Genomic DNA, 13045 nt, shown 5'->3' on the forward strand with positions numbered 1-13045 from the left:
CATTCAATATAAGTCTTAAATTGAAACTTTTTGAGTGTTTAATTATAGTTCACAGATAGTGCTCAAAACTCTCTAAGTGTTAATACAACACTCAAAGAGTTGAATTTAACACAAAATCCAGTGGGACCATACACTGTACATTTTACTGTTCAGGATCAAGGACTGTGTGACTGAATCAGTCTGTTTCTGTTTCATGCTGCTTGGATGACCGAAGAGAAAACAGCATCGTAGAGAAACAGGGTCATCCCGGGATCAGTGTTGCCAGATCCCGCCCAAAAGATGCTCAAAAACCGCCAAAAAGCGCTAAATTCCGCCCAATTTCAACAAATTGAATTGGTTTCTATGGGCATACAACTGCAGATAAAAACGCCAAATGGACGATTTTTCCCGTTCTTACCAATCCCAAGTAGCCCAATTGGGCGGGTAACCGCCCAGTCTGGCAACACTGCCCGGGATACCCAGCAGACATAATTTGGGAGTTTACGAGTTAGCAGCACTTCATGACAAGTGCGGGCAAGGAGTCTCAATGGGTGTTGTAAATAATCAATGTTAATGTGTTTTGGTCAAGATTAAATGTTTTTTAATCTAACACACTGACAAATGAGAACAAATTAGTTTAAACACAGAGGAGCTCCCTTAATGAACATCACCTGAGGTACAGTGTGTAAAACATTTCTCCCAGTGCTGAGAATGAGCTGCACACATTCCACAGTAAGGTCTGCAGTGTTACTTCAACACCCAGAGAGTTGGATTTAACTCTCCCAGTGTTGGTCCTATTCTTCAAGAGTTAAATTCACAACGCAGGATGTAGCCCCATAATTCACGGCGTACCTCCAGTGGTGCGCTGTAATAGTCATTGAAAGGTTATTTACCATAGTACTACAATATTATGACAGTGTTGCGGACCTCTATTATTTACTTCAGTTACTTTATTTTGTCCAGCACCTGTACCACTGATGTGTGCGCATTCTCTACCTCCTTCATTCTGGTAACAACAAATGTAAAACGCCATCCATGTTTTAACGGGTTAATATGTGCTCCCCCCCTCCCCTCTTTCTCTGCAGAAACTGTTGGATCAGCTTCTCCACAGAGGCACAGACTGAAGAGCCACCAAAGACCAGCTCTCTCCTCTCCAGGTCTCTCCTCTCTTTCGTCTGAGTTTTTTCCCCCTTTGGAAGCATCTGGACTCCTCATCAGGCGGCCCCACACCGCTCCACAGCAGCTGTGTTTCTACTGCCCCAACACACACACACACACACACACACACACACAGTGTCACACAGGAGTGAACAAATGACTCTACATGACCTGGGGTTACCGTGCCGACAGGAAGCAAGCGGAGTCTTGGAGCCCTACTCGTTTGTGGAGACACAGACATGCCTTTTATACTGCCTTGTATTCACTTTGAAGCTCAATTCAGGATGTCCTTTATTGAGATTTAAGTTATTTTATTTGTGCTGTTTTGTTCGCTTTGTTTTAAATCAACATCTAAAGTGCATCTAATAAGCACATTTTGCTTACTGATACAATGCATTCAATAGGCAATATTTGCGGGCAAGAGCAAAAATAACAACTGTTTGGTTGAAAGCTGTATTTAAATGGACAAAATGTACTTCAAACCAAATATTTCAGACATATAATCTAGTATTTCCCACACATCTATGCAATATGAAAACCTGCAGGTTTTTGTGACTACTGTGTGTGCATGGGTACAAAATGCTTTAAAATATGCTGTCTGGGGATCACAGGAACTACACCCATACTTGTCAACCAATACAAGCCTAATGGAATACCAGTAGGCTACCCTAATGCCTAGACACGTGAACTGTCTCTGTTAGACATTCTGCATTGTAAATAAAGCATTACAATTTACTTCAGTGTTTGCCTTTTCATCCAACTTCTCTGGGGTGAGTTTCTCAAAGGGAAGTTGTTAGCCTGTTAGCAACTTCGGTAGTTGCCAATGGGAAAATGCATTGAAAGCAACGAAGTAGCTAATGTAGTAAGCAACTTTGGTTTCGCGAAATTCACCCCAGGGGTTTGTTGACTAGCAATGTTGGCCAATGCTGTCCCTTGCCCGGCACCTATTGTATGGGAAAGCAAGAAATGTAATTTCAAATTCTTTGTATGACCAGTGCATGTAAAGAAATTGACAATAAAACCTACTTGACTTGACTTGACTATTGTATGCTCAAATTTGATTAAAAAGATCTGTGGATCAACAACACTGACAAATATGATACATTTCTGTGTTTTTAATCAAAGATGTATTGTACAAAAAGACTGTAATAATGTGTTCACCTGTAACACAGTTACAACAAAAAAACAAACAGATCAAAAAAAGAAAGAAAAAAAGAGAATGAAGAGATGACGGTTGGTTAAAGTGTTCAGACAAACGTACAATAGATATTGTAGGCTAACTAGAAAAGGTGAGTGGAGTAAACTCTCGAAAAGTTATGTATGTTTTCCAATGAAACCAGGTGTCATTGACTCATCATCAAAGTAGCAGTGATACAAATGTGTTTGCTGTCAAGTATTGCTGATTAGATGCAATCCATAAGAAGGAAAGAGGAGACTGAGTGTAACGGAGGCCAACTAGCAGTAGCCTCATACAGTATCGGTAGCGCTGAGCTATCAAACTGGTCCTTTAGCTCAGCGGCATCATGATGTCACTCCCACACCTGAACCAATGTGTTGGCTAGGAGGCGTGTTCGAGGCCCCGAGGGGGCGTACTGCGCAGGAACACCTCAGTTACATGAGCAAAACCCTATTCAAGTCGCTTTTATACCATAAAAACAAGATTACAAATCATGACTTCAGTATTATAAAAAAAAGAAAAGAAAAAAAGTTATTCAAATGAGATACATAAATAGCAAATAAAATGGCACATGAAACATATTGGTGTACTACAGTATATAAATAATAAAACAGATAAGCCAGACTCAAGTTTTCGGACATGGCTGGGCTGGCTCAGAGGCAATGTGCCCGAGGGGCCTACACTGAGAGGCTGGTGCAGGGGTAGGCTAAACCAGGTTAAAGGGGGTCTCTTATGCTTTTCCTTTGAGGCTCTTCTATTAGATGATTTACCTTCAGGGGTACACCAGGTTAAAGGGGGTCTCTTATGCTTTTCCATTGAGGCTCTTCTATTAGATGATTTACCTTCAGGGGTAAACCAGGTTAAAGGGGGTCTCTTATGCTTTTCCTTTGAGGCTCTTCTATTAGATGATTTACCTTCAGGGGTACACCAGGTTAAAGGGGGTCTCTTATGCTTTTCCATTGAGGCTCTTTATTAGATGATTTACCTTCAGGGGTAAACCAGGTTAAAGGGGGTCTCTTATGCTTTTCCATTGAGGCTCTTTTATTAGATGATTTACCTTCAGGGGTACACCAGGTTAAAGGTTAGCCGGGCTCTAACGCAGACCCTTCATGCATTTCCGCTCAACTTCGTGAGCTCGCACGAGGGTCTGGAAATCTTAGACGAGCCCGAACGGAATCAGAAATTTCACAACCTGTCCAATCAGAATCACGGGGCGGGGTATTTATAAAGTCAGTGATTGAAGTAGTACGTGATTCAAAAAGACACGTGTGAATTCTCCAATCAGGTTTGAGCTGTTTCGAACACACCCATGCCTTTCCAGAGCTAAGCGATTCACAATGTTCCAGATGGTTGGTAACAATGTGAGAACCAGTTTAGGTTAAAAGGGCCCTATTATGCTTTTCCATTGAGGCCCTTGTATTAGATGATTTACCTCTTACATTACCCTGGTTAACCTGGTTTTCTTAAGAAAATAAGGACTCCAGGCTCTTCTATTAGATGATTTACCTCTTAACTTAACCTGGTTTAGGTCCTTCTATTAGATGATTTACCTCTTAACTTAACCTGGTTTAGGTCCTTCTATTAGATGATTTACCTCTTAACTTAACCTGGTTTAGGTCCTTCTATTAGATGATTTACCTCGTAACTTAACCTGGTTCAGGTCCTTCTATTAGGTGATTTGCCTCTTACCTTAACCTGGTTTACTCCTAAGCCAGCTTCTCAGTACAGTATAGCCCTCAAGTCTACGAGGGCAACTTGTAATGCACCTCAGTGCAATCAATCAACTCCCACTTGGCCTACTGTAAAACTCAACTAAGACGCCGTTGTTGACACCACACCAATTCACAGATGTACAGTATGAAAGCTCTGCTGCTTCTGCTCTTCTATCGCTCTCGCTGAGACTCTCAGGAGATGTCAAGTACAGTACTACATAGTACGGAAACTCACTGATGTCAAGTACAGTACGATATACTTTGTAGTATGTACGGAGACTCACAGGAGATGTCAAGTACAGTACTATGTATGCAGAGGTCCTCAGGAGATGTCAAGTACAGTAAGTACTACATAGTATGTTTGGAGACTCAGGAGATGTCAAGTACGATTCTGTAATTTCGACAACTGTATTTTCGAATCTGTGAGCAGTTAAAGTAGCACCTCATTGCTGTTGTCTCTCCATGATCTCATCTCCCAATTCCTGTAGTGATTATTCCACATTAAGCTGCAAGGTTCCCTTCATTTCAAATCCAGTTAACTCTATCCAAACTTCTTCATCACCAGTGCCTCTTCAGATGATCCACAAACGAGAACACTAATGTCTTCTCTGATTAAAAAAAACAAACAGTACAGACAATATTATGTAATCAAAGAGACGTAGAAATGTAGGAGAGTTTTCCTTTGAAATAAAACACAAACGCTACGATTTAATAAAAAAAGTGTCGACCACAGTGCACTGTGCTGAAATAAATACATGACATAAATAAGTCTACAATGTACCTGAGTGTGTACTCATAGCACCGTTCGGAGATAAGGCCCTCGATACGCTTGCTGCAGGATACTCATGCGGGGGCACAATTTGTGTGTTTCATGCCAATTTCGCACGTTAGACACCGCATCTATAGGCTACGCGTAAGTTCCGTGCGATATCTTCAAAATCGCTGGGGGCGATCGTAAGAAAGATTGCACAGTTCCATGCAAGTGTTTCCGGTGAAAACGGTGATGGTGACAACTTTTCAAGAGCGTCTCATTGAGGCTTGTCCGAAATAACAAACATTTGTGCGATCATACCGGTACTTCACCGTTGCACTTTGAAAGAGGAGCGTGCAAATGTAGGAGCAGTAGCAGTATCGCCTCCTCGTCCGGGGAGTCCTTCTTTTTGTTTTGTTTTCCTTACAGTCTCTGTTCCCAATTTCCGCATCGATATGCTGCTCTCTCTCTCTTCCTCTGCCCCCTGGATGACACCGCCGGTATTGTGTGTGTTGGTCTACTGCTTTTAAAGCAAGTACAAGTATGTGCCGTCGGTCGGTCGGTCGCAGCAAGCGTATCGAGGACCTATTAGAGCACCAGGTGATGGGCCTCTTCGCCCCAGAGTTTAAGGACTTTGTAGACACACCACATGTCTATCAAGGGCAGAAGGTTTTATAGTGCAAAAATAAGTCTTTTTGTCCCTTCAGGGCATCCATCCATCCATCCATCCATCCGTTTATCCGTCTATCCATCCATCCGTTTATCCGTCCATCTGTCCTTTGTGTCCAGATGTCCTCAGCAATATATTTCCCTACTCCACCTCTACTGATGACGTGAGACTTAGGCTGTCCATCTCTCCATCCCTTGTGTCCATGGCCTCAGATGTACTTGATGGTGTGAGGCTTAGGCCGGGTGGGATTGCAACGCAGTCTCACCCCAAGTAGTCAATTTCTGACTACCTTGGACCAGACGGCAATTTTTGACGTCTTGGGTATTCCTTCCACGTCACATTTTGACTATGTGGCCTAACCCTAAACCTATTCCTAAACCTAACCTCAATGACGTAATGCTGCCACAAGGGGGCGCCTGTGAGGACATAGTCAAAATGTGACGTGGAAGGAATACCCAAGACGTCAAAAATTGCAGTCTTGGGGTGTCAAAAATTGAGTAGTCAAAAATTGACTACTTGGGGTGAGACTGTGTAGGGGATTGTTCTCAGCTGTATTTTCCTACTCCACCACCACTGATGATGTGAGGTTTAGGCCGGGTCGGAGGCTGCTGCGGAAGAGGTCTGCATAGAGAGATGAGACAAATTGCCATGATATAAAAAAAACAGTCAAAGAAAAATAATAAATGTACAGTATGCATCACAGTGATTTCCTTGTTTTCTATGCCTCACTTTTTATAGTGGCACTTTATGATTGTCCTTGCATAAATAACACTTTAGAATAATGGATGCAAAAAAGCATTATAAAGACTTAATAAATAATTAACTATTGATGAACAAAACATTAACAAACGTTTGTAAATGACTAGGAAATGTAAACAAATGCTTGTAAATGACTAGGAAATGCTATGTTAATATTTTATATTTATCAAACATTTACAAGTTGCTTGTAAATGAATAAAATACTCTGTTATAAGGTGTGTAAAATCTTGCAGATATCATTTGTAGATATTTTATAAAGCATTAATAAAGCTTAGTTAATAATAAAAACATTTGTTAATGTTTCATTCATCATTAGTTAATTATTTACTGAGTCTTTACTAAGGAACATTATTATAAAGTGTTACCAATATATATTATAGACAGGTCATCAGCTGGGAACATTTGGCCTTTCGTCCTACCGCACTTTTCTCTGTGGATTACTGACCAGAAGGCCTATTGGATGAAATTAAAACATGGGGCCACGTCAATTTTTGCTCAGAATTCAATATGGCCGCCATTTTCCAAAATGACTTGTTTTCATGCATTATTACATTGTACTATAAGGTGATATTCATGAACGATTGCCTATTGTCCTGTCAGGGTTTTCACAGTGGATTGCAGACCAGAAGGCCTATTGAAAAAGATTACAACTTGGGGCCATCTATGTCCTCCAAAATTCAAAATTTTCTCAGTTTGTCAGAATGGCAGACTTTCACACATTTTTCTCAATACTGTAAGGCCATAATTATCAATGAAGATTACCTATTTTTCAGTTAAATTGTCCTATCTTCTTACAGACGTGAGCATAAAGGTTGCCGAGAAAAAGGCATAAATATATACGTATATATCTTGCCACTTTGAAATATCCAAAGGAATGTTGTCACATGATTGAATTTCACAAACACAGTGGACTGCTGAAAAAAGGCATATTTTCCTGCCAAACTGTGTGTGTGTGTGTGTGTGTGTGTGTGTGTGTGTGTGTGTGTGTGTGTGTGTGTGTGTGTGTGTGTGTGTGTGTGTGTGTGTGTGTGTGTGTGTGTGTGCGTGCATGTGCATGCGTTTGTATGTGTGTGTGCCTGAGTGCGCTTTTCTCAAGTGTGTGTGGCCAGTGTGCTTCTTTACATACACTGACATAGACACAGTAGACCAGATGTGTGTGTGTTGGGGGGCCGAATGATGTGGAGGAGCGGGGGGATGAATGAGGGGGTGAGCAGGGGTAGTGGGGCAGAGTGGGGGGTGGGGGGGAATGAGTCGGATTGAATTAGGGGGTGGGTGGGCAGAATAGTTTGTGGGGGGATGAGTGAGGTGGTGGGGGGGATAGTGTGGGGGGTTCAGGGGGGCAGAATAGTGTGTGTGTTTGTGTGGGGGGGTAAGTTCAGTCGGGGGGGTCGACCTGCCAAACTTTCTACATTGGATGGGTGGTGGGTGAGTATTTTGTGGGGGGGTGGAGGGAGAATGAGTCAGGGGGGGTGAGCGTAGGGGGCAGAATAGTGGGGGGTGGGAGGGCAGAGTAGCATGGGGGGGATGGGTGAGGGGGCTGGGGGGCAGAAACTTATGTGGGGGGGTGGGGGGGCAGAAACGTGTGTGGGGGGGGTGGGGGGGGCAGAATAGTGTGTGTGGGGGGGTGAGTGAGGGGGTGGGGGAGGCAGAATAGTGTGTGGGGGAAAGACACTGTAGAGCAGGGGAAAGATGAGCGGGGGATACGCGCAGGCACACACGCACGCACACTCACCCTTGCTTTATGCAAAAAAATATAGGCCTGAAAAACTTTTGGTCAGTCATCTAATTTGAAAAGTTTGGCAGGTCAATAGCCTTTTTTCAGCAGTCAACTGTGTATGTGTAATTCAATCATTTTCTGACAACAATCCTTAGGATATTTCAAAGGGGCAAGATATATATTTACATCATTCTGTTGCCAACCTTTGTACTCACGTCTGTAGATAGGAGATCAGAGGTCAGAATTTCACTGAAAATAGGTTGTCTTTATTGATAATAATGGTCTTACAGTATTGAGAAAAATGTATGACAGTCAGCCATTCTGAAAAACAGAGAACATTTTGAATTTTGGAGCACATTTGAGATGGCAACCAGCTGGTGAATCTTTTTCAATAGGCCTTCTGGTCTGTAATCCACTATGAAAACCCTGACAGGACAATAGGCCTAATTTTCCCAGCCATAGACTCTGTATGTGCATTTCAATCATAATTTTCAGCACTTTCCTTTGGATATTGCAAGGTGGCCAACTTTATTTTCATTTGTTTTAGTTTAGTCAACCTTTGTAAACATGTATGTAAGGAAAAAGGACAGAATAGTGCTGAAAGTAGTTAATCGTTCATGAATATCACCTTATAGTACAATGTAATAATGCATGAAAACAAGTAATTTTGGAAAATGGCGGCCATATTGAATTCTGAGCAAAAATTGACGTGGCCCCATGTTTTAATTTCTTCCAATAGGCCTTCTGGTCAGTAATCCACAGAGAAAAGTGTGGTAGGACGAAAGGCCTAATTTTCCCAGCTGATGACCTGTCTATAAGAGAGAATGAGTGTTTTTATTTCTTTTTTTTCTGTAAATACACTTGCAGACCCTTGGACTGAAATGATGGACTGAAAGGATTATTTGGACTGAAGGGACTATATGGACTATGCGACTATATGTACCAGAGCTTGTTATGAATGTAATGTAATGCAAGAGGTGTGGGGTCACCTGGTGGGGTGAGGGAGGGGAGGAACTGGTCTGTGGAGGCCGGTGGATGTGGATGGCGGCCCTCTGACGGGAAGTGGGAGTGGCGTGGGTCTGTGGGCGTTGGAGGGTCCGCGCTGGAGTGACACGGGGGGCATGTGGGCGTTGGAGGCGCTGTGCAGACGGGTCGTCGTTGTCCGGCAGACGGGGTCGGCAGGCAGTGGCTTCCGGGGAGGACTGGGCTTCTCCATTTCCTGCAATAGTGGATATAACACGAGTCCAATACAGTTAGTTGCATTATAGTATGTCTCAAAGAAAACATCAACAGAGCAAAGAGATACGTCCCAACGAAAACACAGAAAAGATGCAGTTATCCTTCTCCATCTCCTGCATGGTGGATAACACGAGTTAAATAGCAGTCACAGTCACAGTATGTCTCAAAGAAAACAAAAAACACTGAAAAGAAATGCAATCGCCTTTCTCCAGCAATTACATGGCGGGTAACACAAGTTAAATACAGTCACAGTCACATTATGTCTCAAAGAAAATAAACAGAGCAATGAGATTCTTCTCCATCTGCTAAATGAATAATGTATTAAACATCAGTCACGTGATAGTATGTCTCAAGCATAGGCGTGCACAGATAGGCATGAGGTGGTGCTAAAGCCTTTGCCTTATTGAAAAAAGCCCTTGTAGAAACTTTTTCATAGTTTTTTTTGTGATCCATGTTGACCTGACCATCTAGAAGAACCATTGACAGTAAATAGAATGGACGCCAAATCAACGCTATTTGCCATTCAACGCTTTGAAGCCAGATTTGGGAACATTCCAACTTACATTCCACCTTAGCAACGCCAAACGCAGGTGCTGATTGGACAACAACAAGACTTCTAACGGTCAATCAAACCATGTTCTGATGCTCATTGGTCAATTTAACTTTTAATATCTCTCTAAAATAAAACATCACCACAAAAAATCACCACCCTGGTAAGTTGGAGAGCAAGGGGACCTACTAGTTGAGCGAAAAATGATCCCCCTGGAGTGGCATTTAAGGGAGATACAGGGTTTTATGTCTCTCATAGGAATGAATGGGATTTGGCCATTTTTTGGTCTTTTTGGGTCCAACCTTGGCTCCAACTTGGCTTCAACAATGAAATAGAATTTTGGCCTCCATTCTATTTACTCTCAATGAGAAGAACACACTTCTTTGGCAAAATCTGTGAAATTGCCACAGATTTTGTGACCCAAGTGTTTGTGACCCATTTCACGGAGAGGTGTGAGATCATGTTGCAGTATATGACGACAGCAGTAACCCGCCAGCAGCTGACAGTGTGAGGCAGTGTTACTGTTTACAATAAACTCATACAGTGTTACTGTTTACAATAAACTCATACAGTGTTACTGTTTACAATAAACTCATACAGTGTTACTGTTTACAATAAACTCATACAGTGTTTTACCTACAGTGTGAGGCAGTGTTACTGTTTACAATAAACTCATACAGTGTTTTACCTGACAGTGTGAGGCAGTGTTACTGTTTACAATAAACTCATACAGTGTTTTACCTACAGTGTGAGGCAGTGTTACTGTTTACAATAAACTCATACAGTGTTTTACCTACAGTGTGAGGCAGTGTTACTGTTTACAATAAACTCATACAGTGTTTTACCTACAGTGTGAGGCAGTGTTACCAGAGAGAGTAGAGAGAGAGAGGTTCCATTGGCCCATTGTTTCCTGGTTCTATTATGGCCCCCCTTAGGCAGACCTAGGCAGACCTAAGGACTGTTCTATTCATTGTAGGAGCATTATGACACTCCCCTTTAGGCAGACCGGAACCTGCTCGCGTTAGGTGCCCATAGAAACCTATTATGTTGGCATGTCTCTATAGAATATCTCTGGTGTTACTGTTTACAATAAACTCATACAGTGTTTTACCTACAGTGTGAGGCAGTGTTACTGTTTACAATAAACTCATACAGTGTTTTACCTACAGTGTGAGGCAGTGTTACTGTTTACAATAAACTCATACAGTGTTTTACCTACAGTCTGCTGCCTGGTTGGTGTTGCTGTGCTACATGTGGTGTACTGTGCTGACCCTCTTGTTGCCAGGGCAACGCAAACGGCAACAGCCTGACGGGCATGTGACCAGGGGGCGTCATGTGACCAGGGGGCGTCATGTGTTCCTAATCGAGAGCAAGGAGGAGGATGAGGTAACAATGAAGGCCTGCTACCTTAAGGCACATCTGGTCCCAATTCAGAGAGAGAGAGAAAGGGAGAGAGGGAGAGGGAGAGGGAGAGAGAGAGAGAGAGAGAGAGAGAGAGCAAGAGAGAGAGAGAGAGCGAGCTTTCCAGCATTATCCAGAGGGAGAGCCAAAGCTACATAGCACTCTCCACCCAACCCCACACCTCCCCTGTCAGGCCCTAAGGCATCCAAACATGATTTCACACCCCACCCCACCCAACCGCCAACCCCCCCCCCACACCTCCCCTGTCAGGCCCTAAGGCATCCAAACATGATTTCACTCCTCTGTCAGGCCCTAAGGCATCCAAACATGATTTCACACCCGGATAATGTTGAACTGAAGACTTTGCTGCCAGACCCAGTTTCACTGTTTTCATGCTTTTGTCCTGTGAGAGTTTGGGGCTTTGTCAGGTGAGAACAATATGGTGTGAATGTGTGATGTACACCGACCACACATACTGTACACCACACCACACTATGCAGTGGGGTACATGTACACCACACATACTGTATAGCAGTGTTTCCCAACCTTTTTTGTCTCGAGTACTCCCAAAGCCTTTTTGTTGTGCCATGTGTACCCCCTAACCCATGTTCTACATCTCTTCCTCTATCTCAGTGTGACTATGCTCCATGCATTTGTTGCTATTACTTTTTTACAAGTACCCCCTGCAGAGTGCTCATGTACCCCTGGTGGTACACGTACCCCTGGTTGGGAAACACTGCTGTATAGCACCACACAACACTATGCAGTGGGGAACATCAACGGGATTGTTAAACAGAGTAGAGTACAGTAATCCTCTGTAGGTAGTCATATTGATTTGAAAATCCTGAGGGGAAAGTGGTGGGAAACAGAACATAAATCATTATGGACAATCAAACGCTGCATCAGAGGAAGGCTTCATGAGTTATTGATTGTCTCTCGGCCACCGAGCCTTAAAAAAATAACCCTCATCGAAGAACTCGCCCAGAGCCACTACAACATAATGGTAACAGCACACCATCACGAGAGCCAATAAAGCGTTTAATCACGAGAGATGTTTTAGTTCCAGATCTGGATGTTATTATGGGCTGGATTAGTGTGGAGAGGGAGCTGACTCTGAGTAAACATCATTTAGACCCCCCACATAGCAGGTGATGTCAGATCTTGCTCCACTCTTTTTACGTTCTACCAACATCATGAGAGAAAAAAGGGTGGATACGCTGTCTGGTGGACAGTGTTTTGGGGAAAAAATAATTAAAACTTAACTGAGGAGGTTTAGGATTTACAGTAAACTCATACAGTTTGACATCTTTAAACAATGTCTCCTGCCTCCAACTTCTCAAATGCTGGAAACATTCAGTACAGTATACAACAAGTTTTCTGCAACCAGTCGTTGCTTATTTACAGCTATTGTGAACGTGAGCCGTACAACAGAATGTCCACACATGCTTTTGTATGAAGAGGTGCGCTGTGAAGGAGTCATTCATGAGTAATCCATCTATAGGAGAGGCAGGGTAATAATCCTTTAAACAGTGCCATCAAGCGGCTTCTGCTACAATTGACATAATTTACTCTTTAGAAAAAAAAAAAAAATGCAACTGCACTTGTTCTGTATATTTCCTGTGCACTTTGTATCTGCTAGTGATGTTGGCTTGATTATGTCCTCTCTTTGAAAAGTCGCTTTGGTTATAAAGCGTCTGCCAAATGTAATGCAATGTAATGTAATGTAATGTAATGTAATGTAATGTAATGTAATGTAATGTAATAACTGGCAAATCCTCTCTAATACATCTCTTATACTCTCTTATACGTGACACTAGCTGCGCACAACTCAAACTCTGATTGCTGGAAACCGCTGTCGGTAAAAAACATTTGCTCATGTGGTTAGCTGCTAGTGTCTTGCCCTCCTCACAACATCCTGTTTATAAACACGCT

General features: G+C 42.7%; 1 protein-coding gene and 1 long non-coding RNA gene across 3 annotated transcripts in view; one reads left to right on the top strand and one right to left on the bottom strand.

Annotated features, from left to right (window-relative positions):
• LOC134467564 (uncharacterized) overlaps positions 1 to 1136 on the top strand; it is an 11093-nt gene extending 9957 nt beyond the window's left edge. Inside the window, exon 3 of the long non-coding RNA XR_010038632.1 lies at positions 1065 to 1136. This is a non-coding gene — a long non-coding RNA (uncharacterized LOC134467564). The remainder of the gene's footprint in view (positions 1 to 1064) is intronic.
• A 2172-nt stretch (positions 1137 to 3308) lies between these two features.
• LOC134466935 (disintegrin and metalloproteinase domain-containing protein 12-like) overlaps positions 3309 to 13045 on the bottom strand; it is a 154105-nt gene continuing 144368 nt past the window's right edge. Inside the window, exons 22-24 of one of the 2 annotated variants that reach the window (XR_010038450.1) lie at positions 8913 to 9142; positions 4004 to 6068; positions 3309 to 3910 (exon numbers count right to left, since the gene is read on the bottom strand). Coding sequence is in view for 1 of the 2 variants with exons in the window: in XM_063220861.1 (XP_063076931.1) it covers positions 5993 to 6068; positions 8913 to 9142 (306 nt within the window). In the remaining variant the exon portion in view is untranslated. Of the gene's footprint in view, positions 6069 to 8912; positions 9143 to 13045 lie in introns of both variants that reach the window. The other variant, XM_063220861.1, reaches the window with a different exon arrangement.

This window comes from Engraulis encrasicolus, chromosome 17 (assembly GCF_034702125.1).
Source record: "Engraulis encrasicolus isolate BLACKSEA-1 chromosome 17, IST_EnEncr_1.0, whole genome shotgun sequence".
Lineage (NCBI taxonomy): Eukaryota > Metazoa > Chordata > Actinopteri > Clupeiformes > Engraulidae > Engraulis > Engraulis encrasicolus.